The sequence below is a fragment of the Phyllobates terribilis genome, unplaced genomic scaffold (genome assembly GCF_046119375.1).
Source record: "Phyllobates terribilis strain yellow unplaced genomic scaffold, ASM4611937v1 Scaffold_7__3_contigs__length_470593459, whole genome shotgun sequence".
Taxonomy (NCBI): Eukaryota; Metazoa; Chordata; class Amphibia; order Anura; family Dendrobatidae; genus Phyllobates; species Phyllobates terribilis.
In genome coordinates this window covers 261,640,435-261,668,339 of record NW_027362767.1, presented here as the reverse complement: position 1 = coordinate 261,668,339, position 27,905 = coordinate 261,640,435, and the positions used below count along the sequence as shown (strand labels likewise).

General features: G+C 40.0%; 1 protein-coding gene and 1 long non-coding RNA gene across 2 annotated transcripts in view; one reads left to right on the top strand and one right to left on the bottom strand.

The window, feature by feature from the left end:
* The first annotated feature begins 232 nt into the window (after window positions 1–232).
* LOC141154504 (uncharacterized) overlaps window positions 233–27,905 on the top strand; it is a 121,904-nt gene continuing 94,231 nt past the window's right edge. Inside the window, exons 1-2 of the long non-coding RNA XR_012247444.1 lie at window positions 233–328; window positions 9,532–9,668. This is a non-coding gene — a long non-coding RNA (uncharacterized lncRNA). The remainder of the gene's footprint in view (window positions 329–9,531; window positions 9,669–27,905) is intronic.
* On the bottom strand, window positions 12,470–26,152 carry SLC34A3 (solute carrier family 34 member 3). The gene is made up of 13 exons (XM_073640532.1): window positions 26,057–26,152; window positions 22,157–22,300; window positions 21,490–21,594; window positions 21,272–21,400; window positions 21,049–21,192; window positions 20,798–20,909; window positions 20,425–20,620; window positions 20,219–20,314; window positions 19,771–19,888; window positions 19,431–19,598; window positions 16,411–16,527; window positions 15,987–16,111; window positions 12,470–15,138 (listed from the first exon to the last, which is right to left on the bottom strand). The coding sequence occupies exons 2-13, from the start codon at window positions 22,254–22,256 to the stop codon at window positions 14,635–14,637; spliced, it is 1,914 nt and encodes a 637-aa protein (XP_073496633.1). The 5' UTR covers window positions 22,257–22,300; window positions 26,057–26,152; the 3' UTR covers window positions 12,470–14,634.

Genomic DNA, 27,905 nt, shown 5'->3' with positions numbered 1-27,905 from the left:
GGTGCATGTAAATAATGAATGCGGGGAGCAGGAAGTATAGAGTAGAGGTTCTAATTAAATTATATATTAAGTGCCTATTTACAGTTAATGGGGGCACCGTGGTGGATTACAATTTATATTTGGAATGGTAGGTTGCATAATAACTAACCATATATTGATGGTGGATGCACGTCTGTATTCAGCTGCGTAATGTAGAAGTTGGAGAATGTGCTCTAGATAACTGTGTTATTTTATGCAGAGACGAGTCCTGGCTGGAAGACGTGATGGCGGTCTGTGCTGGATGAAGGAGAAAAGCGTAGCTGAAGGACTTCACCTAGAGACGTCACCAGTGAGTCAGTGCATTACATGTACACTTACACTATATACTATGTACCGGGCTCCTGTGTATAATGTCACTGGTGATCCCTGTATTACCTGTACACTATATACAGAGCTCCTGTGTATAATGTCACTGGTGATCCCTGTATTACCTGTACACTATATACAGAGCTCCTGTGTATAATGTCACTGGTGATCACTGTATTACCTGTACACTGACACTATATACAGAGCTCCTGTGTATAATGTCACTGGTGATCACTAGATTACCTGGACACTTACATTATACATACCATGTATAGAGCTCCCGTGTATAATGACACTTATGGTAATATTAGTAATGTGGTGGTAATATTAGTAATGTGGTGGTAATATGTGGTCTGGTCATGGTGTGGCAGTTTTTCTCCCTTCTGTGTGGTATTATTCGGTCACTATGTTGTGGTAATATGTGGTCTGGTCATGGTGTGGCGGTATTCCCTGTATGTGGTATTATTGGTCATTTTAAAAAAAAATGTATATGACACATTCCCTTAAAGAAAACTAAATAAAAATATATCTAAAAAGAGTATTGGATATTTTAAGAAAATTTTAATAGGTTAGAGTAGGGCCCGGCCAGAAGAGTCTACCTTATCGTGGTGGCAGCTTTAAAAATCTTTTGGCCAAAACAAAAGCTGTTGGCTATGTATGTGGCACCGTCACATGGCCGAACGTCAGGAGAGCCTGGTGGCAGCGACGTGGACGAGCGCCAGGATTCTGCAGGGATCGCATGGGGGTAAGTATAACAAGTTTTATTTTTCTTAAATACAATTAATTAACTAGGAGTGGGGGGGGTGAGAGATGCACATGGGGGGGTGAGAGATGCACATGGGGGGGATGAGAGATGCACATGGGGGGGGGATGAGAGATGCACATGGGGGGGGATGAGAGATGCACATGGGGGGGATGAGAGATGCACATGGGGGGGATGAGAGATGCACATGGGGGGGATGAGAGATGCACATGGGGGGGATGAGAGATGCACATGGGGGGGTGAGAGATGCACATGGGGGGGTGAGAGATGCATCGGGGGGGGGGTTATGTTTACATAACTTTGTAGCCTTATGAAGCGCAGGGGGGGGGCCCCCAAAAATTTCTTGCACAGGGGCCCACTACAGTCTGTGTCCGCCCCTGGGTCAGTCATATGTGTATATTTTCTGCTTGATAGTGCTTACCCTTCACGGTTAAAGGTGAGATATTCTGAGCACTCGCTGTGGCATTATGGTTGCTTAAAACAACATACCCTAGTTACACACAAAAAGACTAAGTTAATAAACCTGCAATGAGTCAGCCATTAAACACGTAGACCCATTATATCACCAGACCGTACTGTATGTCCGAAGATCAGACAGAAAAAACCTGAATAACTGCTGAATGTAACATTGTGTTACTATGCTATTCCTCGATGACCAAACACATACTGCGATTAATAGTACATAATTGATTATACCTCATGAACTAGCATGTACCAGGATTGCCAACCGTCCAGAAAATCCAGGAAAGTCCATAAAAATAGGGCACTTTTTTCTCTATCCCTAAATTTAAGGCGTTTGTGATCTTTTTTTAAACTGAAGAGATTTATACAAATTATTTTGATTTTAATTATCATCATTTTACAGTTTACAGTGAGTGCAGCTGATGTCCTCATATCAGAATTATAGGGTGCAGACCTGTATCACTTATAATCATAATGATTTATTAAGGTTTTCCAATGTAACCGTAAAAGATATTGTCTGTCCGTGATTTTTTGGTAATCCATCCAGAAAAAAAAAGAAAAATCAAGTTGGCAAACCTGTATGTACTCGAGGGGAATAGGTGACTGGCAGCACCGTTATAGCAGAATCAGAGGTCATGCTCAGGAAGCAGTATCATTGTAGTTATATTCTTGTACATAGTGGGGCAGTATGAGAGTAGTTCTGTTCCTGTAGATAGGGGGCAGTATTATAATAGTTTTATTCTTGTACATAGGGGGCAGTATTATAGCAGTTATATTCTTGTACATAGTAGCAGTATTATAGTAGTTATATTCTTGTACATAGGGGCAATATTATAGTAGTCATATTTTTGTACATAGGGAGCAGTATTATAGCAGTTATATTCTTGTACATAGGAGATGTATTATAGTAGTTATATTCTTGTACATAGGGGGCAGTATTATAGTAGTTATATTCTTGTACATAGGGAGCAGTATTATAGTAGTTATATTCTTGTACATAGGGGGCAGTATTATAGTAGTTACCCACACTGTCCATCACACCGTCCCCCATTATATACTATAACCACCACACCATCCCCCTTATATACTATAACCACTACACGGTACCCCCTTATATACTATGACCCCCACACTTTTCACCCTTATATACTGTGACTCCCACACCATTCCCCTAATATACTATAACCACCTCCCCGTCCCACCTTATTATACCCGCTGCACCCTCCTCACTTATGAACTACGATCTCCACACTGTCCCCTCCCCATGTGTGACGCCTCAGTCCGTTGCAAGCCCGTGCTATACCCTGGGTGTTGGGGAACTCGGTGTCGGACCCCGTGATGGAGAGATGGGATGCAGCCGTGGCCCGGGCCCGACCCGTGCTCAGGGCCGTCACAGTTAAAAGAGATGGTGCAGGCTTGTCCGGGTTGAGTGGCTTTATTAACGACTACGCCACCTGTGGTGCCTGGTGAAGGGTCACCAGCGCCGATGCAGTCCGCTGAGGCATGGTTTTATGGCGGCCAGAGTTCTTACTACTCCCCACAGGCGGAGCAAGGCCTCAGGGCAGAGGGAAAGGATGGCGGGGGGTAGTAGTAGAGGAGTGCGGGTTCCCGCATCCCGCGGTGTGGCGCAGAAATAAGAGTCCGGAGGCCATAGGGGTGACCTTCCAAGGCTTTACTCACGTAGATGGCAAAGGAAGGTGACTCCCTGCTCCTCGCGGAGTCCTGCGGCCACCAGAGACGGAGGTCCGACTACCTCAGAGGAAGTCCAGCATTCAGTCGAGACCCTACTACAGAGTGTTCCTGAACTACAGACCGATTCCTTTCCTGTCCGTGTGTGTGCGAATAGGCCGGGTCTCCCTCTGATCTCCTCTCAGAACAAGGGTACGGGTGGCAGCTCCGCTCCGTCCGATACCCGGTGGGATCCTCTGGGCCTACCGGGCTTTCCTGACCAGGACGTAGAGTAGCAAGGTCGGGTGTCGGGGGCCGGTACCCATTTTGCAGCCGGAGTCCCTCTGAATATATCAGGTTGGCGAGGACAGGTGGCGTACACCGCTCCGTCTGCATCCTGCCTGGGATCCATTTGTATGGAGCCACACTCTCAAGCTCCGGGCCTTCTTGATCCTGGTCATTGGCCGGGTTGAGACATTCCTGGTCTACAACCAGCCTCTCGTCCCAAGGCCAGGGTACGAGGGCCGCATCTCCCTCCCCTGCAGGTCCACACAGGATCCACGCTCAGGGTGGGAGGCCACATTAACACACAGTAATTTGGCAGCACAAAGCACCCGAAAGACCAAGATCCAAGATGGCTTTTAATTAAGTACTCGATTTGAAGTGTAACTAACTTGTACGCCCTCCACCCATACCCACTAACTGGTTCCTACCACTTTGTGTTCCCCAGTCTCCCTGTAACCAGGGGAGCAGCACCTAGTGCATACTAGCTCCCTCTGGTGGAGAAATGTGGTGTTGGATGCAAGGACTGGGTCACGACTATCACACTGGCCTTACCTCAGAGGAGGAACACCACACTCCATTAGAGAAGTGTAGCATTCCTGTGGCGGTCGAACACTCAGGGGCGCCACACATGCTTCCGCCTTTTCAAACTGTCTCCCTCATGTTACCCTTCTCCATATACAGCCCATGTTACCCTTTCTTCATACTGAGCCCACCATGTCCCTTTTTCCATACTGATCCAACCCCACGCTGTCCCCTTTTCCATACTGAACCCACCCCACGCTGCCCCCTTTTCAATTATGAACCCAACTCACACTATGCCCTTTTCCAAACTGAACTCACCCCAGGCTGTCACCTGAGTCCACCCCACGCTCCCTGCTTTACCATACTGAGCCCACCCCATGCTGCCCACTTTTCCATACTATACCCCGCTTTCATACTTGGCTTAGTGTATAGACACTAATACAAATGAAGACATGGACACTGCCCCCACTACCCCTCCCCCTTCCTTTATAAAGACGCCAGTTTTCTTATAGAATCTGGTGGAGGGGAGGAAAGAATACATAGGCAGTGTCATAATAGTAATATCCAATAACAATAGACTGAAGCATTAGTAGCTTTAACAATTTGTTCCATCAGTTGAAAATAATACAGTACTCTCTGGAAAGATTGGTATGTTAAATCACCACAGTAAGTCCTGTGAGAATGAGGACCGATCTTCTTGTTACACGCAAGCTGCTAGGTTCAGATAGGGCGAGACGGATTTCATGAATTCTTTGGAATCCTGGGGGAACCGTTAGTCAGGGAGACCACAGGCTGCAGCTTCTCTCAGGCACACGATAGATTCAATTGCTGACCAGACACATCTGACAAGAGTCTTTTTCAACAGTTTAACAGTGGAATTTAATCTGAAGCACGGCCAGTGCAATTCAGGGATATTACAGCAACAATCTTTGTTACAGTACAGTCTGAGTTTCTTGAGCAACTGGCTCCAGTAACAACACAGTAGTTTATTCACAAGGCACAGTATTACAGTCTCTTCAGTAGCATAATTCAGCATAGATTAGATCTCTTAGCAGCACACTTCTATGCATACACAACCACAGGCTTTTCCTTCACAAGGACACAATAGTATACAGCATTCTTTATCCTGCATGGAGATGGAGGGGGGAGGGTTTGATGAGGGAGATGATCCCTGTGATACAATTTCTTCAAGTCCTTATCTTTCTGCCGGATAATACTTTGCATTGTTAGTTCAGGGAGTTTATCTGACCTGTGTTTAGTTTCTCTCCTGATTTGAATCCTGTTCAGTTGCCTTCTGTCAGATACAGATCACACACCACCTTTCTCTTCAGCCAGACTACAATAACAAGTTCCCCACAATCCCCCTGGGGCTCTGCTAAAACACTCCCTATCTCCTGTGACTGTGTTAACCCCTGGATGCTGGATGCTTCTGAAGCACAACAATTCCCGTCTCCTGTGCTTGTGTTATTTGTAACAGTTGCTGGATGCTTTTGAAGCAACAGCACTACTTCTGGATGTCACATTCTATTTCTTGTGATAACTTGCAAGATCCCAGTCTCAGACAAAAATAATTTCTTGCTGCAGATCTTGAAAAATATGAGTCTTCGCTCGATATGTCCATTGCACTGATGGAAGCTTTTACCAGCCCCAGAACGTTGATGGCTGAATCCATTGATACAGGGGGAGAATATCAAGATGACCAACTTCTTTCTTAAAGTTAGAAATCTTTTCCTCAGGAAAAAACAAGATTTGTATATTCCATCATAAAATTATGGATTTATTTCTTGGTTTCTGGAGGTAAATGAGGTTGAGAAGAAACCAGAGTTTCTGGAGAAGATGTAGAGTTTTTTGCAGGTTTATTGGAGTAAAATGCGTTAAATACCCAATACTATAGATATGGAAGGACAGGCATTCCCTGAAGATAGTCTGTAGTAGGATGAAGTTGGTGCCGGGAAAAAATCTGCGCTCCTCCGTGATGAAGAAATTTGACGAGAGATTGTGTAATTAAACAATCTTGTAATTTATTGCTAAAAGCTACGATTACTACGCGTTTCGTGGACGTCCCGTCCACTTCCTCAGGTACATGAGTGTACCTGAGGAAGTGGACGGAACGTCCACGAAACGCGTAGCAATCGTAGCTTTTAGCAATAAACTACAAGATTGTTTAATTGCACAATCTCTCGTCAAATTTCTTCATCACGGAGGAGCGCAGATTTTTTCCCGGCACCAACTTCATCCTACTACAGACAACCTTACAAGATCCCTAGGGATTCTGTGCTGGCTGCAGCCCTTCGCTACAAATTCTTACATGAGTTGTGCATTACACAACTCATAAAGGTGAGCACATTGTCTTTTTTATCTACTTGGTTGTTGTTGGATAACAGCGCTATTGCGCCCCTATCTCTCTACTTATTCCCTGAAGATAGAAAGCTGTTATGGCAACAATGGCTACTATTGTAAACACCCTTGAAGATGTTGACAAATCGGAGAGCAGAGATTTGGATTAGAAATGGAAACTTTTCTTTGAACCACAGAAATCATAAAAAATGTACTCTCTTCCACTGAAATAGGAATGTGCAAATTGGCATCTATGAGGTCTGGATAGACCATAAAATCCTTAGGGTGGAAGCAGAATTTATCGTTCCCATTCTAAAAGTATTTTTCTAGCAGGGAACTCCTAGGTTCAGTCCAGTAAAGACTCATTTTCCATTTTGATGATAAGGCTCAGAATCTGTTTGGTCAGGAATTCTTTGAGAAAATGGGTTATTCTGTTGAACCAAATGAATTAATCTATCTGGGGAAACTTGAACAAATGTAGCTTTCAAGTGTGAGACACACAACACAAAAGTATCCACTATAGGTGATATATAATGAACTGCAGGATAATTAGGAACAAACTGGTACAGGTGATACAGACTGAGCTGCAGGATAATTAGGAAGAAACTGCTACAGAAACTGCTCTCCCATTGATTTCATGGGAGTGAAGCATTCGTATGCACTTCTTCCCCCCTCCACTTATGACAACATCTGGCCTGCTGCAAGGAACAGGGGGCCAGATGATCAGCTGATGTATGGGGTTCCCAAGTGGCGGACCCCCATCCATCAACTACTGATGATCTACCCTCTGAAAAAGGGCAGACAACTCCTTTAATGTCACCTTCAGTCTAACAGTCATATTTCTGAGTACAGATAATGTAGTAGATGTGATGTGCAGTACTATGTAACACCACAGATAACACAGTGATACATCTGTGAGAACAGATATGTGACAAGTGGAAGCTGCACTGATTATCTAAAATCATCCAATAAGTGTGACAAGTAGAAGCTGCACCGATGATCTAAAATCATCCAGCAACTAGTGGGTGTAAAGTGGTTACAGGAGACAGGTAGTGGTCAGCACGGCCCAGTGGATACTGGGAAGAGTTAGTTGTGTCTGGTCTCTGCATGGAGAAGCAGGACTAGGAACAAGTCTAATGGGTGTGCTGAACCTGTCAAGCTGCAGAGGCCAGCTAGTAAAGAGAAGCTAATGTCAAAAGTGGAGAAACAGTCCAGGAGCAACTTCTGTTATATAGCAGGAGAAGAGTGAGAGAGACAACTGAGGACGGGAATCCACCCCCCCCCCCCCACACACACACACCTCATTGCATGATGAGGTACAGAGCTCTGTGGAAAGACACTGTGTGAAGAGAATATGTTCTGTGAAAAGACTTTCCTGTATGTTGTCATAGAAAATATTAAAATCCCTAAAGCCACTGTAGGGAAGGGACATTCACCCCCCTCCCTCCTCTATCACATCGATTGCAGTAGGAAAGAGAGCTTACAATCTACCAGCCTCTCTTGATAATAGGACCACACAGTCAACATATGGTGTAGTGCGGAATCCTAATTATAATGTGGGAAGTCCTTTTGAAGCCCAAGTGCCAACAAGGATGTCTTTTGTGTAAAAGATTGAGATGTATAGAATAGACAGAAAAAGCCTCCTAAGTTTTGAAAGGATAGAAGCGAATATCTAACACCTGTTAGAGATAGTTATTGTCATCCAGGATGCACATTCCTTTCATCAAACCATCTTTGCTAGACGCGGAGGCACCGGTGAAAAGTTATGAATTTCGGTGCTTGTACAGATCCTATAGTGATGGGACATACATTTTCAGCCTCAGGACTAATAGGGAAAGAAGATGCATATTTTTTCCTAAATGTAACCCCTGCCTATAAGCCACAAATCAATATGGGAAAATCACTGACAGCAGCCATGTCATGTTTGGTCTCTGAGTAATGGTAAAATTCCGATACAAAATATGGCAGAAATCTCAAACTTTTGCGATCATCCTGAGTGAAGTTATCGCATAAGCTGGGAATTTCATAAAATCCTGAAGCGCTCAGGACAGCCCATAACCTGGCCCACGTGAGGTCATCACGGGGGGATGTGTGGGTGTAACTCAGGTAGTGATGAAAGATCAAGCCGAATTATGATCTTTGTTCCTGTAGAGAGATACACATTAAGTATGCATGAATCCCGTTCACTGAACATCCCCAATCGAAGTGCTCTCCTTCAGCTAAGTTAAATAATCTCTATTAACGACAATGACAGACTGGTACAAACGTCTTTCAAAACCACAGATCTTCAGAATTTTTACACTAGGTCAGCCCAAAATCACCAGCTGCACACATATCATGTGAACATCCCCACATTGCACCTCAAATATCACAGATCCAAAACTTTGTGATGCTGCAATGGTGCAAAACTGTGTGGGCAAATTTCCGTAAGAGCAAATTTCCATGTGTGTAAATTTCTATGTGGCCAATTTTCCTGTGGGCATTCATCGCTGTGAGCTTTTTTCTGTGGGCATTTTTCTTGTGGGCATTTTTCCTTTGGCCATTTTTCACGGAACCGCATTAGACCAGGTATCTAAATAACAAATATTTGCCTTCCACAGTGGGACCAAGAGAAAAAGTAAAAAAAAAAGTTAAATAAAAGATGTAGAAAAACAAATGAAAAAAGCGCACACAAATCATGAAAATCGGTTTCCTGACTAAAAATTTAATCTTTGTGTTAAAACAAAAATAAATAAAAAAACCATACAGATAATTGGCACCAGGACCATATGTTCCATTAGCTTTTCCTCATATCAGGATGTAAGTATTTTATTTGGGTCAATACCTTCTTATGAACACTTGTTCCTCCACTGGGTTGATGCTTTAGGTACTGACTAGCAATCACTATTTATATTTTTGGATATTTTCTGGTTAAGCTTATTCTGTATAGTCAATAATAGACATTGTTGCGTGTATTTATTAGATACATGTGGTCCCCCATTGAATGACTCTGCTTTTTTATGATTTGTTTTTATTTTATTCATTCTAATAAAATGAAGTTTTATGAGACTTAGTGCACCATTTGTTTCTCTTTGTTGGTATTGATTGTATAAGGTGAGTTTCCAGGCACAATATTTTGATATTATAATGATCATTTATTGTGGTTCTAGATAATTGGTATCACCTCGTCTGGTATGACCCGAACTATAAAACTGTCACATCCCCCAAAGAAGTTGGGCGAAACACGCATCGGGGCAGAGGGACACAGCTCTGTGCTCATACTCCTCACTAGTGGTTCTTTTCCCAGGTAAATATGGCCTTGGATTTTTTTACTCCATTAAAACAGAGTCTTAGTAGCAGTGGAGTCTTAATACCAAGACACAAAGCCGGACATAGAGTACAACAGAGTTTAGCGGGTCAGGTTAAGGGAAGCACAGCAGGCATCCGAGACAGTATTATAGTAGTTATATTCTTGTACATAGGAGGCAGTATTATAGTAGTTATATTCTTGTACATAGGGAGCAGTATTATAGTAGTTATATTCTTTCACATAGAGGACAGTAGTAGTTCTATTCTTGTACATAGGGGAAGTATTATAGCAATTATATTCTTATATAAAGGGGCAGTAACATACTAGTTATATTCTTGTGCATAGGACCAGTATTATAGTAGTTATATTCTTGTACATAGGGAGCAGTATTATAGTAGTTATATTCCTGTACACAGGGGCAGTATTATAGTAGTTACAATTCTGTTCAAAAGTTTACATTCCCCAGCAGAATTTTTGCTTTCTTGGCCTTGTTTCAGAGAATATGAATGATAACAAAAAACCCTTTTTCTCCACTCATGGTTATTGGTTGGGTGAAGCCATTTACTGTCAAACTACTGTGTTTTCTCTTTTTAAATCTTAATGCCAACCTAAAACATCCAAATGACCCAGATCAAAAGTTCACATACCCCAGTCCATAATATCGTGTATTGCCCCTCTAACATCAATGGAAACTTGAAGTCTTTTGTGGTAGTTGTGGATGAAGTTCTTTATTTTCTCAGATGGTAAAGCTGCCCATTCTTCTTGGCAAAAAGCCTCCAGCTCCTGTAAATTCCTGGACTGTCTAGCATGAACTGCGCGCTTGAGATCTTCCCAGAGTGGCTCAATGATTTTGAGGTCAGGAGACTGAGATGGCCACTCCAGAACCTTCACTTCTGCTGTAGTAAATGACAGGTCAACTTGGCCTTGTGTTTTGGATCGTTGTCATGTTGCAGCGTCTAAGTACGTCCCATGCGCAGCTTCCGAGCTGATGAGTGCAAATTTGCCTCGAGTATTTGCTGCTAACGTGCTGCATTCATCTTTCCTTCAACTTTTACCAAGTTTCCTGTGCCTTTGTAGCTCACATATCCCCAAAACATCAGCGATCCACCTCCATGCTTTACAGTAGGAATGGTGTTCCATTCATCATAGGCCTTGTTGACCTCTCTCCAAATTTAACGTTTATGGTTGTGGCCAAAAAGTTCAATTTTGGTCTCATCACTCCAAATTACCTTGTTCCAGAAGTTTTGAGGCTTGTCTCTGTGATGTTTGGCGTATTGTAGGTGAGATACTTTGTGGCATTTGCGCAGTAATGGCTTTCTTCGGCGACTCGACCATGCAGCCCATTTTTCTTCAAGTGCCTCCTTATTGTGCATCTTGAAACAGGCACACCGCTAGTTTTCAGAGAGTCCTGAATTTCAGCTGATGTCATTTGTGAGTTTATCTTTGCATCCCGAACAATTTTCCTGGCAGTTGTGGCCGAAATTTTTGTTGGTCTGCCTGATCGTGGTTTGGTTTTTACAGAGCCCCTGATTTTCCATTTGTTAATCACAGTTTGAACGCTGTTGACTGGCATTATCAATTCCTTGGATATCTTTTTGTATCCCTTTCCTGTGTTATACAGTTCAACTACCTTTTCCCGTAGATCCGTTGACAATTCATTTGCTTTCCCCATGACTCATAATTCAGAAATGTCAGTGGCTGGATGAAAGATGCAAGAGTCTGTCTGGATCCCAGAAACTCACTCAGCTTTTATGCACACACACTGATTACAAGCAAACAGGTCACAGGTGAAGATGTTACCTTTAGTAGCCATTCAAACCCATTTGTGTCAAATTCTGTGCATGTCATCAGGCCAAATCACCAGGGTATGTGAATTCTTGATCAGAGTCATTTGGATGTTTTTGGTTGTCATTAAGATTTAAAAAGAGAAAACACAGTAGTTTGACAATAAATGGCTTCACCCACCCAATAACCATGAGTGGAGAAAAAGTTTTTGTTATCATTCATATTCTCTGAAACAAGGCCAAAAAAAACAAAAATTCTGCCAGGGTATGTAAACTTTTGAGCACAACTGTATATCCTTGTCGATAGGAGCGGTATTAAAGTAGTTATATTCTTGTACATAGGAGCAGTATTATAGTAGTTATATTCTTGTACATAGGGGCAGTATTGTAGTAGTTATATTCTTGTACATAGGAGCAGTATTATAGTAGTAATATTCTTGTACATAGGAGCAGTATTATAGTAGTTATACTCTTGTACATAGGGGGCAGTATTATAGTAGTTATATTCTTGTACATAGGGGGCAGTATTATAGTAGTTATATTCTTGTACATAGGGGCAGTAGTATAGTATTAATTTATTTATTATAGTAGTTATATTCTTGTACATAGAGGCAGTATTATAGTAGTTATATTCTTGTACATAAGGGCAGTATTATAGTAGTTATATTCTTGTACATAGGGGCAGTATTATAGCAGTTATATTCTTGTACATACAGGACAGTATTATAGTAGTTATATTCTTGTACATAGGAGCAGTATTATAGTATTTATATTCTTATATATAGGGACGGTATTCTAGTAGTTATATTCTTGTACATATAGGACAGTATTATAGTAGTCATATTCTTGTACATAGGAGCAGTATTCTAGTAGTTATATTCATATATATAGGGACAGTATTCTAGCAGTTATATTCTTGTACATAGGAGGCAGTATTGTAGTAGTTATATTCTTGTACATATGGGCAGTATTATAGTAGTTATATTCTTGTACATAGAGGCAGTATTATGATAGTTATATTCTTGTACATAGGGGGCAGTATTATAGTAGTTATATTCTTGTACATAGGAGGCAGTATTATAGTAGTTATATTCTTGTACATAGGGGCAGTATTATAGTAGTTATATTCTTGTACATACAGGACAGTATTCTAGTAATTATATTCTTGTACATAGGAGCAGTATTATAGTAGTTATATTCTTATATATAGGGACAGTATTCTAGCAGTTATATTCTTGTACATACAGGACAGTATTATAGTAGTCATATTCTTGTACATAGGAGCAGTATTATAGTAGTTATATTCTTTTATATAGGGACAGTATTCTAGTAGTTATATTCTAGTACATAGGGACAATTTTCTAGTAGTTATATTCTTGTACATAGGGGGCAGTATTATAGTAGTTATATTCTTGTACATATGGGCAGTATTATAGTAGTTATATTCTTCTACATAGGGGGCAGTATTATAGTAGTTGTATTCTTGTACATAGGGAACAGTATTATAGTAGCTATATTCTTGTACATAGGAGCAGTATTATAGTAGTTATATTCTTGTACATAGGGGGCAGTATTATAGTAGTTATATTCTTGTACATAGGGAGCAGTATTATAGTAGTTATATTCTTGTACATAGGGAGCAGTATTATAGTAGCTATAATCTTGTACATAGGGAGCAGTATTATAGTAGTTATATTCTTGTACACAGGACTGTATTATAGTAGTTATATTCTTGTACACAGGACTGTATTATAGTAGTTATATTCTTGTACATAGGGGGCAGTATTATAGTAGTTGTATTCTTGTACATAGGGGGCAGTATTATAGTAGCTATAATCTTGTACATAGGGGCAGTATTATAGTAGTTATATTCTTGTACATAGGGGGCAGTATTATAGTAGTTGTATTCTTGTACATAGGGGGCAGTATTATAGTAGCTATAATCTTGTACATAGGAGACAGTATTATAGTAGTTATATTCTTGTACATAGGGGCCAGTATTATAGTAGTTGTATTCTTGTACATAGGGAGCAGTATTATAGTAGCTATAATCTTGTACATAGGGGCAGTATTATAGTAGTTATATTCTTGTACATAGGGGGCAGTATTATAGTAGTTGTATTCTTGTACATAGGAGCAGTATTATAGTAGTTATATTCTTGTACATAGGGGCAGTATTATAGTAGTTATATTCTTATACATAGGAGACAGTATTATAGTAGTTATATTCTTGTACATATTCTTGCACATAGGGGGCAGTATTATAGTAGTTATATTCTTGTACATAGGGAGCTGTATTATAGTAGTTATATTCTTGTACATATGGACAGTATTTTAGTAGTGATATAGTTGTACGTAGGGGTCAGTATTATAGATAGCACAGAAGAGAACAATGACACTAATATATAGATGTAAGTACAATCCTCATATCACATTTGCTAATTTCTAGTTAGGGCTCAAAAAAACTAGAAAATAAACTTCTAATTTGTTGTTTTTATGTTTTTTATTTTCATACATGAAAGGTTTAGCATTCACCTGTGCCAATTTGTGACAATCTGCTGGGTACTGCAAGATATGATTCTGCAGGCAGACATTAGGCATTGACCTTACAGGCGATGAGATCTATATTCAGCAGCCCTTATAGATGGGAATCAAAGGCTTTGTTTATGCATTACACCATTAAAATATTGTTTCCTTCTTTGCCCCTATATTTTTGTGCATTCTAATTTTCCTGGTTCATGAATAGAATACCAGAACTGAAGTGAATACCAACACCTAGCATAGTAAAAGGGAGCTGATGGTGCCACTCATTTCTATCTACAACCTACGCTTTTTGTTTTTCTACCAGCAGTTGGGGGTTAGGGTCACAGATATCACTTCCACAGATTGATAAATAAACCATATTTTTTTAATTTTACTATGAGTGAGCCCTCATTATTGTATGTTAGGTTCCAAGCCTGCTCAACTTCACATGATCTCTTTGATAACGTGGATACACCACCGGGTTCTCCGGAGCAGCGCTCATTGCTATGTACAAAAAGCATGAATTTTAATAAAATACAAAAAAATGTTTTTTTTTTAATATAAATAATTTGGGAGAGTCTTACTGAGACAGGGGGTCCAGAAAGGTTCTGGTTAGTCCGTTTTAAGGGAAGAGGTGGTCTTGTATTGAACCACCCTCATAGATCTTGTGATTGAGCAAAGTCTGGATTGTCGTAGCAGTGAGTCTCGGGGGATGGGATGACCACGGGCAAAAGATCTTTAGATTTTTCTTCTTCATCGTGGGAGCATTTTTTACAACAGCAGCCACACATCTTGTAGAGAAGCCTGTCCCAGGGCGCCAAGGAGTGTAACCAGATTGGAAGGAAATCCCAATTCCTTAAGAAAGATGGAAGACCTTTGGGGAGCCTCTTCTGAAGGACGTTAATGATGATGATGGCAATGAACATGATGAGGAGGGGACCACCCACGGCAGCTAAGACGATCCATCCAGCCATGGAAAGGCCAAATATGGCCAAGGGTAGGATAAGGAAGCTGAGGAGCAGGTACAAGACGGCAAACCAGCGGTACTTGGCAGTGATGTCTCCAAACTTCTTGGCCACGTGGATTGGAACACGTAGATATGGAATTACATACCAGAGCATAATGCCGGTGAGGTTGAAGAACAAGTGGATGAATGCCACCTGGAAACAATAAGAAGACAATTAGATGTCTTTTCATCCAATGGGAAGATGTAGAACTTGTAGAGCAACTACTGCGAGCGGTTGTTGAGTCATCTGGGAACATCTTGGCAGCTGCCCCATATTTAGTACCTTGCCGTGAAGGGTCAGGTGGGGACATGTGAGTTATCACTTTATCTGCATCCTAACTTAGTTCTAAAGTCCCCCTGAAATCTACGGGGCTAGGAGTTCTGGTGTCAGACTTTGTACGCTTCCTAGAATGATAGAATGGGTCAAAAGCAAAAATGTCACCCAATAACTTTATCAGTATTCTAGAGATTTATAGGAAGTCTGTAAACTTGGGGATGGTGAAGGCCAAAATGGGCTCCGATTATGGGGCCGGGATTTCCACCCAGGACAGAAAAATAGTCAGTAGAATAGTAAAATGGGTCAAAACCCAAAAATACAATTAAAATCACTCTCGTAATCATATGAAGGAAGTTAACGTGAGGATGGTGAAGACCAAAATGGGTTTCTATCATTGTCCTGGTTTTCCAGACAGGACTGGTGTTTTTGTCGGCCCCTTGAGCCAATTTATTATCTCCTTGTTTGCAAAAAGTGCAGTTACCAGGGTTTATCGTCAAGAGGCTCACTAAAAATTGTCTCTATAGTACCTATGTCGAAGGCATCTATGAATGGACCCAGACCGTGCTTGGGTCCCTGGTACAATGAGGGTCTGTATCCGTCTACTATCTCCTCCCTATATGTCTTTGATTAATACTCTGGAGATAGTTGTAACATTCATAGTCTACTTTAGTCTGTTGCGCCCACACACGTTTCAGGGTATTAGAAGTCATTACAAGTCGTTATACCTGAACTGATTCACTCAGGGACTCTGCAGGACTGGCCAAGGCCGCTAACACCGCTGTGGTGGTAGTTCCGATATTAGATCCGAGGAATAAGGGATACGCTCTTTTCATACTTATGACACCAACACCTGAAAAAAAGACAATTACTGTACAACATTCATAATGATGGTACGGAAAAGTGTTGTTTAGGTTTAGGTTTTTGTCTGCAAATAGTGCCCCTCTTGTACATAGGTTGTGCCTGGTACTGCAACTCAGCTTCATTAAAGAAAATGATGCTGAGTTTCAATACCAAGCACAACCTAGGGACAAAGGACAGCGCTGTTTGCAGAAAAAAAAACTAATTTAGCTAATCCTAGACAGTCCCAATATACATGAGCTAAAATATAACTTCTTTTATATCTATTTATATTAATGTTCTGTCACTTACCCATTAGGGGCACAATGGCCGCGGTAAAGACAGAGCTGCTCTGAACCACAAACGTCATTACAGCACCAACAATTATTGCCAAATATCCGGTGAGCCAACTGAATGGGAAGGGAAAATCTGTAAGAAAAAATGAAAAATATTAATATGGAGCATGCTGGTATAACCTGAGTATCCTGTGTATATAATTATACATGTACATCTGGTATAACCTGGGCATCTCCTGTATATAGTTATATATGTACAGCTGGTATAACCTGAGTATCCTGTGTATATAATTATACATGTACATCTGGTATAACCTGGGCATCTCCTGTATATACTTATATATGTACAGTTGGTATAACCTGAGTATCCTGTGTATATAATTATACATGTACATCTTGTATAACCTGGGCATCTCATGTATGTAGTTATATATGTACAGCTGGTATAACTTGAGTATCCTGTGTATATAATTATACATGTACAATCTGGTATAACCTTGGCATCTCCTGTATATAGTTATATATGTACAGCTGGTATAACCTGAGTATCCTGTGTATATAATTATACATGTACATCTTGTATAACCTGGGCATCTCCTGTATATAGTTATATATGTAGAGCTGGTATAACCTGAGTATCCTGTGTATATAATTATACATGTACATCTTGTATAACCTGGGCATCTCCTGTATGTAGTTATATATGTACAGCTGGTATAACCTGAGTATCCTGTGTATATGATTATACATGCACATCTGGTATAACCTGGGCATCTCCTGTATATAGTTATATATGTACAGCTGGTATAACCTGAGCATCCTGTGTATATAATTATACATGTACATCTTGTATAACCTGGGCATCTCCTGTATATAGTTATATATATACAGCTGGTATAACCTGAGTATCCTGTGTATATAATTATACATGTACATCTGGTATAACCTGGGCATCTCCTGTATATAGTTATATATGTACAGCTGGTATAACCTGAGTATCCTGTGTATATAATTATATATGTACATCTGGTATAACCTGGGCATCTCCTGTATATAGTTATATATGTAGAGCTGGTATAACCTGAGTATCCTGTGTATATAATTATACATGTACATCTGGTATAACCTGGGCATCTCCTGTATATAGTTATATATGTACAGCTGGTATAACCTGAGTATCCTGTGTATATAATTATACATGTACAGCTGGTGTAACCTGAGTATCCTCTGTATATAATTATATATGTACAGCCGGTATAACCTGAGTATCCTGTGTATATAATTATACATGCACAGCTGGTATAACCTGGGCATCTCCTGTATATAGTTATATATGTACAGCTGGTATAACCTGAGTATCCTGTGTATATAATTATACATGTACAGCTGGTATAACCTGAGTATCCTCTGTATATAATTATATATGTACAACCGGTATAACCTGAGTATCCTGTGTATTTAATTATACATGTACATCTGGTATAACCTGGGCATCTCCTGTATATAGTTATATATGTACAGCTGGTATAACCTGAGTATCCTGTGTATATAATTATACATGTACAGCTGGTGTAACCTGAGTATCCTCTGTATATAATTAGATATGTACAGCCGGTATAACCTGAGTATCCTGTGTATATAATTATACATGTACATCTGGTATAACCTGGGCATCTCCTGTATATAGTTATATATGTACAGCTGGTATAACCTGAGTATCCTGTGTATATAATTATACATGTACAGCTGGTGTAACCTGAGTATCCTCTGTATATAATTATATATGTACAGCCGGTATAACCTGAGTATCCTGTGTATATAATTATACATGTACAGCTGGTATAACCTGGGCATCTCCTGTATATAGTTATATATGTACAGCTGGTATAACCTGAGTATCTTGTGTATATAATTATATATGTACAGCTGGTATAACCTGAGTATCCTGTGTATATAATTATACATGTACAGCTGGTATAACCTGAGTTTCTTCTGTATGTAAAGATATATGTACAGACGGTATAACCTGGGCATCTCCTGTATATAATTATATATGTCCAGCTGGTATAACCTAGGCATCTTCTATATATATAATTATATATGTACAGCTTGTATAACCTGAGTATCTTCTGTATATAAAGATATATGTACAGCTGGTATAACCTGGGCATCTTCTGTCTATAATGGTATATGTACAGCTGGTATAACCTGGGCATCTCCTGTATATAATTATACACGTACAGCTGGTATAACCTGAGTATCCTCTGTATATAATTATATATGTACAGCTGGTATAACCTGGGCATCTTCTGTCTATAATGGTATATGTACAGCTGGTATAGCCTGGGCATCTTCTGTCTATAATGGTATATGTACATCTGGTATAACCTGGGCATCTCCTGTATATAATTATACACGTACAGCTGATATAACCTGAGTATCCTCTGTATATAATTATATATGTACAGCTGGTATAACCTGGGCATCTTCTGTCTATAATGGTATATGTACAGCTGGTATAACCTGGGCATCTCCTGTATATAATTATACACGTACAGCTGGTATAACCTGAGTATCCTCTGTATATAATTATATATGTACAGCTGGTATAACCTGGGCATCTTCTGTCTATAATGGTATATGTACAGCTGGTATAGCCTGGGCATCTTCTGTCTATAATGGTATATGTACAGCTGGTATAACCTGGGCATCTCCTGTATATAATGATATACAGTATACACAGCTAGTATTAATGATACATCTCTGCATAAACTCTTTTATACTTATTTATCCTATGTAATTTTCACTTCCAATCAGTAGATGTCACTGTTGATGTGCAAAAATATAAATGGTAGTTTATGGCCCCATTGTAAAGAAGTAATATTAGGAGTAGTTACTTTGTAGGGATCTTGGATGGTGCTGGAGTTTTTGATGCTATCATTGGCTTTTAGTAGATTGGAGCCAATACCTTTTAAGCTGGGTCCTTCAACCTAAAGACATAATGCTCTTAAGTTCTGTGGTCACCATGGTACATACCAGCATTGATAATCTTCTTGATGACATGGGCGATCTGACCCCTCAGGACGGAGTTGAGAAGTTTGACGATGAGAATGAGACACGTGCAGAGGACCAAAAGAGAGGCGGTCAAGAGGATGAAGCCCACCGCTATGTCCGAGAGGTTGGCATGGGCAAAAATATGGTAACCTAATAAAAAAGAACACAGGATATTAATTTCTATTCCCTGACAGCAAGCAGAGAACTTAAAAATATTGTGCATCTGAAAGGCAAAGTTGCAAAATGTTTTACTATGAAATGATTGGAGCTTAATTGACATAAAAACGGTTGCCCACTTTAATTCTTCCCATCCTTTACTTACATCTCTCCACATTCTGCTTAATGGTGACGTTATTTTCTATGAACGTTCCACTTGCATTGGTAAAACAGGTGACAGCACTGCAGTTAGTCAGATTTGTAGCCGGAATGTGTTCTGTTACCTGCAAAAAGAATTCAATATAATGTTCATTTTTACATATACTGTATATTTCTAACTGTTCAGAATAATGCTCCTTTAAAATCTCAAGGAAAGTGACTTTTTTATAACTTGCAGTACCACTATTCACCATATACTTCCCTTAGACACTAATAGAACAGCGCCCCCAATCATAATGCGTGACTTTCACTATCGCTTTTTACCACATACATTAGATAGACACCAATGGAACAGTGCCCCCAATCTTAATCTGTTTAACATTTTAGCTCTGTGTAAGTATTGTTTCAGCAGTGGGTGGCTGCTTGTTCAACTATCACATGATTCCCACACTTACATTTATCTCGTTGGTGACGCACCATCTCTTGATCAGACTTCTGTTTGCATATTCTGGGTTTCCAACGGCGTTTCCGGCAATAACTTTGCTGTCCAACTAGAAGACATGAATGAGAAATTAATAAACTAAAAAATGTGGTGTCTAAAGCATGAGCTGCTCAATGGAGGTGGTAGTATCACCTAAACCCAATTGTCCGGGGGTCTTACCATGATGATGAGATCAGTAAATGGCCGGGTGATGACTTTAAGAATATCGGGTGCATTTCCTCCAGTGTGGATGTTAAAACTCCTGATAATAGCATCGGAGACATAGAAGAGGTATCCCGTTCCCAGCTCAATTGGTAACAGAATGATGACCGTCAACCAGTTGAACATTCCGTGCACAGCTGAACCTCCAAACGCCCTAGAACCAATTTATATTCATTATATTGAAGATCTGGGAAGTTGGCACAAGTAAGATTTATGAAGTTGGAAGTTGGCACAAGTCTTGAGCTCCTTGGAGTGACTCATAAATGGTACTAAAATAACTTCTAGATAGAACCCGTCACCAATTCCTCCCAACGTAGACCAAGGACTCTACCTTCGAAACTCATTGCGGTCCCCAGATTGAGCCAAAGACACCAAGGTGCTGGTCACTGATGTTCCCACGTTGACCCCCATGATAATGGGAATGGAAGCCTTGACGTTCAGAACTAAGAAAGAATAGGAAACCCTATTAGATAAAATGTTCTTCATGTGCAAACCCAACTCAACCCATCCCCAAAATGCTAGACTTAGAAGGTCAGGATCTCCCAACAGACATCTTATCACATCCACCCAACAAGTTCTTACTTCCAGAAGAAACCATGCTGACGATGATGGAAGATGAGGTACTTGAGCTCTGCACCAGAACTGTCACCAGAACACCAATGACCAGGCCAGCGATCGGATTTGCAAGGATATCATTATCACTGAAGATGTCTCCGGTGAGTTTACCTAAGGAACAAAACATATTGTAAGACCCTTGCTACCCGCAGAAAATGGAAACACATCTGGGAGTGGATGGGTCACTTACTTCCGACTAGCTGGAAGGCCGAACTCAGAACATCCAAGGAGCAGATGAACAAGTAGAGGAACCCAATGAGGAGACAACCTTTCATGACTCCGGACACCACTCGTTTTACTCTTTGCTTGTTGTTCAGCTCTAAAGAACGATCAGTTCAGATGTTACCGGCTATGCCAAAGGTTGATACTGGAAAATACTGGTTAAAAGCAACCATGAAAACAACCCACCTTTCCAAGAAGGACCTGAAGACTGAAGTTCTGGTAGAGCCCAAGGATCAATTTCATCATGTACTACATGTGATGCCAAATCCATGGACAACGTGTAGGTGGAGTCTATATGACAAGAAATATAGTAAGTACTATGGACCTCAAAAGTCATCCTGGCAATTGTGGTCTACAATGGGCTTTGTGTTTTCCCCATTGGCACCAGATCTGACACTAGTAATAATCATATTTTCCACTAATATTCAAATTTTTATCCAATTTTTTTTAGGCAGAGAAAGCACTAGAATAATGGTATTTTGGCATTTGCAAGTGGATAGCAAAAAGGTGCCCATACGCAGGAGATGGTCGGCTGACATTACAGTGTTTTAACCTTCATTCTGGTTGCGTATGCCAACGCATACTAATGCCTGATTGAGCCAGTGGGACCCTTCATTTGTAATACTCACAGAGCCAAAGTTAGGCTATGGTGCCCCAAAACTATATATTGAAAGACCATGCCACAGAAAAATGTCACTCTCCCTGGCACCCGGCACACAAGGCAAATGTTTTGCCCTCTGTTGTCTAGTGTTGGTCAGAGCGATCTCAGGGGTTATCACTAATATGAACTAATCCACCCATCCATATTGGAGTCATGGGCCACCTTCATGACGACTAAGTCATTGAGCCTTACCAATGGGAAGATCATCCAGTGGGACCTTCACGGGAGTGTCATCCATGCTCTTCTTCATGTCGGACAGAGGTACCTGTGGGTTGTTGCTGGTGAATGGCATGTTGGTAGCTTTGGTCTCGGACGCTTGGCAAGTCCGGTGTTACTCTGCAGATGAGAGGAAAATGTCTCATCACATTATAGTCCTGTCCTGGACCATATACATTTTTCAGTTTGTTCTACTAAGAAAATCTCTCTTTGGCCTTCATGAGATTGAACTCAACCTCATTAATGATGGAACCATGACATAGTCTTTGAAGATTACTTTCCCCCTTAAAGGGATCAAAAAATTCTTTAAATACTTTAGGGGCCAAGATCGTGGAATGCCCATTATGCCCCATAGCTCCATATCTCCCCATTGATGGACCCCCACCTGAAAAACATTACTTTTAGCTCATCCTACTAAGAGTTGCCCCAACCTTGGGACCCTGTGTCTGTCTCAGTCCATTGCTTTTTATTTAGAACCATGGTACATTGTTGCAAAAACACAACTTGAAAAAACTGCTCCATCTTAGTAGGGGTCTGACAACTTTTCCCAAGAAACATAAAAAAGCAAACAATGTAGTAGTCATTTCTATAGTCCTTCAGTCCATTACCAGAGTGGGAGAACTTATGTAATTATTATTATTAGATTAATACTGATATAATTTCCTTTCTTAAAGGGTTATTCCCTTCTTCATAGATGTATATTTCGGATAGAACTTAAAAATACAAGCAGTTTTGCAATTACAGCTTATTAAAAAATTGCAGCTGTTTTTGAAATATTAACATTTTTCTGTTGTTCGTTTCCTAGAAAACCGACCACTTCTGTCTGGGATTATGAGGTAACCGTTCGCTCCAGCGATTCCCAACAGCACTCACAAGCTCAATAGAAAAGACAGTATAAGAACTGCACATGTTCTGCTGTCTAACAGCGGTGGTCGGTCTCTAAGACAAAAAGCTGTGAACAAACAACTACTGTGTTACTTTCCCATGAACGCCTGACAGTTTTAACAAGCAGCAAATTATAAATGTGCTTGTATTTACCAGCTCTATTCAGCAGTATCCATTTATAAAAATGGGAATAACCCTTTACATTTTTTTGGGATGTCATGTTTCCTTAAAGGGCTTGTCCACTTAATGTATCTTCTATCAGATCTTGAAACTTCATTCATGCCTACAGTAAAGGGGCCCTAACATCCAGTATATGGTCAGCCATGTTTTTGAAAATCCAATCAAGACAAACCATTGGTAAGTGGAGCACCCCTTTAAGTATGCGTGTCCTCGAAGCCGACGCACGTGTACCTATGTTATCTCACAACTTTTTATAGCAATTACAACTCTGCAAATATTTGTTCTGCGCTCTAAACTGTGTACCTTTAACATGTACGGTACATTGTTTCTGTACATGACGGCTTCCAGTTGTACAAAGTTCTTAGAAGGTTGTAATAATTTATGGCCGATCCTCTTGTTCTGTGTGAACATACATGGCAAAGGTGTCCTCTGCTCCATGGTATAATGACCTGATGAGGAGGGGGATGGGAGGGCATATACTGATCATGCATGCTGCAGCAGCACAGAGTATTTCAGCAGAGGAATAAGCTGCCCATTCATCTGCTGCTGTTAATAATGAGTGGGAGATTAGTGACTGAAGCAGTGGAGACAAAAGGGGGGGGGGTCACAGACTCGGGATGACAATGAGCCCCAGCGGCACAGAGTACTTCAGGAGAGGAGCCTACTGATCTCATTTAGCCATATTACTTATCAATATCATGGTTATAAAGCGTATCCCTTTCTAATGGAATTTGCCTTAAAAAATCATCACCAGTTCCCAGATCTCTTTTTGCTGTCTGTGAACGGAAAGACGCTCATTCAAGGGCTAAAAATCGGCCCTAATGCAGTCTTGCTCACAGAGCTGAGGATTTGTTACTGTGTATTAGTGCAAGTAATCTGCATTTATAGTTTACATTATTCCATTTTATTGCAAGGAAATGGAATACTACATGGTGCCAACTGATCAGTGGGCATCTAAGCATTTCCAATGCCAATTCCCCGCAAACCTTTCTGAATACAGTATCAATAGACAGGTTTGTAGCTCAGAACCCCCTAAATTAACAGATAGTGAACTATTAAGATGTAACTAAACTTTTTCAAAACTTTTTTAATAAGTTGATCTTGGGGGTTCCAGGTCTTATCACCCCACTAATCCCTTAAATCAAGGGGCAGAAGCACTTAGCTGTTACCCGAGTTTGGCACAGAGAGATATACGGATCTAAAAATGTTCTATCCAGCCCAAATATCGAGAAAATCGAGCCTCTTGCTTTGGATCAACATGTCAAAAAAGTGTAGAAAAAGTTTAGCCGGGATTGTGGCATATAAGAAACTTGTAAAAGTTTACCTTCGGTTTAAGGTTTGATATGCCAGATATGACATTGAATCTGTACCAGAGTCTACATCATATCCAATGTCTACCTGGGTCCCATTTATGTACCCTTGCACATGTTATAGAAAATTCTGCCAGGATTTGTGTCTGAACCACGGAAAATAACAAACCTGCCAAAGAAATAAGTAAGTACAAAAACCGCATGGAAAAGCATAAGATTAGGCTGGGGATAGTCATTATGCGAATTCTGTGCACATCTGCCTCCGACCTTGGATTTCTACCACGGAAAATTGGATTTTACCTATTGATGCAGAATCCTGAATGCTGCCAAAATATCACTTATCTATATAAACTTTCCATACATCAAGATTGGATTTCCCAAGGAATCCATGTAGGCCCATTCTTATGTTCCCCAAATTATGGCTTTGGATGCCTGATAGGCATGGAGGCTGCTGCCTGATCCTTACCAACAATTGTCCCATGTCTGTTTAGGCCAAGAATTGTGTAAAAATATGCTCTATTTGTCCAAATGTTAATTTTACGTAAGAGATAAGCAGTCGCCAGATACCCCTTATCTCCAGAGAAACCAAAGAATTAGACAGAAAAAATCCAATGTATTAATTTTATCACATAACAAGCGGTGAATAAGTATCCAGAAGACCATGAAGACATAAACATATATAAAATATCACGGAAAAAAGTTTTAAAAACTTTCCTAACTTTGTATAGATTTTGACAAGTATATATAAAATATAATTTTAAAAGTTTTAAAAACTTTCTAAACTTTTTCTAGGTCTTAGCAATTTTTTATATAAAACATATTTTAAAAGTTTTAAAAATTTTCTCAACTTTATCTAGATCTTAGCAAATATATGTAAAGCATAATTTCAAAGTTTTAAAAACTTTCTCAACTTTATCTAGATCTTAGCAAATATATGCAAAGCATAATTTCAAAGTTTTAAAAACTTTCTTAACTTTTTATAGATCTTAGCAATTATTTCTATAAAACATCATTTCAAAATTTTAAAAACGTTCCTTACTTTGTATAGAGTTTGACAAGTATATATAAAATGTAATTTTAAAAGTTTTAAAAACTTTCTAAACTTTTTCTAGGTCTTGGCAATTATTTATATAAAACATCATTTAAAAGTTTTGAAAACTTTCTTAACTTTATCTAGATCTTAGCAAATATATATAAAACATATTTTAAAAGTTTTAAAACCTTTCATAACCTTTTATACATCTTAGCCTTTTTTTTAATATAAAACAGCAATTAAATTTTTAAAAACGTTCCTAACTTTTTATAGATTTTAGCAAATATATATATAAAACATAATTTTAAAGTTTTAAAAAGATTCTTAACTTTTCTTCTTAGATCTTAGAAAATTCATATAAACCATAATTTTAAAAAGTTTTAAAAGTTTTCTGAACTCTTCATAGATTTTAGTAGTGGTCAATCCCTATGAAGACCCTCTAAGGTGTGGAAAGGCAGACACACTTACCAGTGAGAACAAAATATTCAGCTGGGCCAAATGCAAGGAACAGAAGTAAGCGGCCCATCTATATACCTGAAGGAGCGAGGTCAAAGTTTTCTGCATTATCAGCACGTTGTCACTTTTTTTTCTATCGCTCCAGTTATTAATGTTTACTAAGTTAATCTAATGGGACCCAATGTTTTTGCATCTCGGTTTGCACTGTCCTCATTTGCTGGTCAGACACATTGTACTGTTTACTGCCCTGTGGTTGTCACATCCATATTGATTACAGCGTCTCGTCCTATATGGGGTCATCAATATCATCGCCTTATGATCCGTATTTTATTTTTATATTATTTATATACGGTATATTGGTATTGTGTCTCCCCACTTCCACTGTCCTGGTATAACCCATGAATATAATTCCAAAACTACAGTATAGACTGACACATAGCAATGCTACATCAATATGGGATCAGTAATGGGCATTACTAGTTTAATTCAGGATAGTTTACCGATGTAGAAGGCCAAAAAAGTTAAAGGCGGGTACGTAAAGAACCTACGACAAGTCGTATTCTAGAACACTTGTGCCAAACTCTGGCCCGCGAGCGAAATCTGGCCCATAGGGTGAGTATATATGGCCCGCAACGCCAGGTGGCATCGCACTTTCAACTGTATAGGCATCCTGTATGCCGATACAGTTGAAAGCAATGATGGAGGAGGGAGCGTCAGCTGATGCTCCCTCCGCCATCATTCTCCCTCTTTGTCTGACGTCTCAGTGCAGTGGGCGCGATGAGTTCATTACAATGTGTCCGCTGTGCCGAGCAGTGGAGAGGATCAGAAGATGCGCTGCAGAGACCGAAGCAGCGGGGGAACGAGGACAGGTGAGCATTTATTTATTTATTGAAATGTGGTGCCCATTATTCTGTATGGAGCAGTATGTGGGCCCATTATTCTATATGAAGCACTATGTAGGGCCATTATACTGTATGGAGGACTATGTGGGGCCATTATACTGTATGGAGGACTATGTAGGGCCATTATACTGTATAGAGGACTGTGTAGGGCCATTATTCTGTAAGGAGCACTATGTGGGGCCCATTATACTGTATGGAGCACTATGTGAGGCCATTATACTGTATGGAACACTATGTGAGGACATTATACTGTATGGAGCACTATGTGAGGACATTAGACAGTATGGAGAACTATGTGGGGCCATTATACTATATGAATCACTATGTAGGGCCATTATACTATATTGAGCACTATGTGAGGCCATTATACTGTATGGAGGACTATGTGGGACCATTGTACTGTACAGAGGACTGTGTGGGGCCATTATACTGGTTGCAGGACTATGTGAGGCCATTATACTGTATGGAGCAATATATGAGGCCATTATATGGAAGGAACACTATGTGAGGATATTATACTGTATGGAGTACTATGTGAGGACATTAGACAGTATGGAGCACTATGTGGGGCCATTATACTGTATGGAGCACTATGTGGGGCCATTATACTGTATGGAGCACTATGTGGGACCCATTATACTGTATGGAGGACTATGTGGGGCCCCTTATACTGTATGGAGGACTATATGGGGCCCATTATACTGTGTAGAGTACTATGTAGGGCCATTATACTGTATGGAGGACTATGCAAGGCCATTATTCTGTGTGGAGCACTATGTGGGGCCCATTATACTGTATGGAGGTCTATGTGAGGCCCATTATACTGTATGAAGGATTATGTGGGACACATTATACTGTATGGAGCACTATGTGGGGCTATTATTCTGTATGGAGCACTATGTGAGGACATTTTACTGTAATGAGCACTATGTGAGGGCATTTTACTGTATAGAGCACTA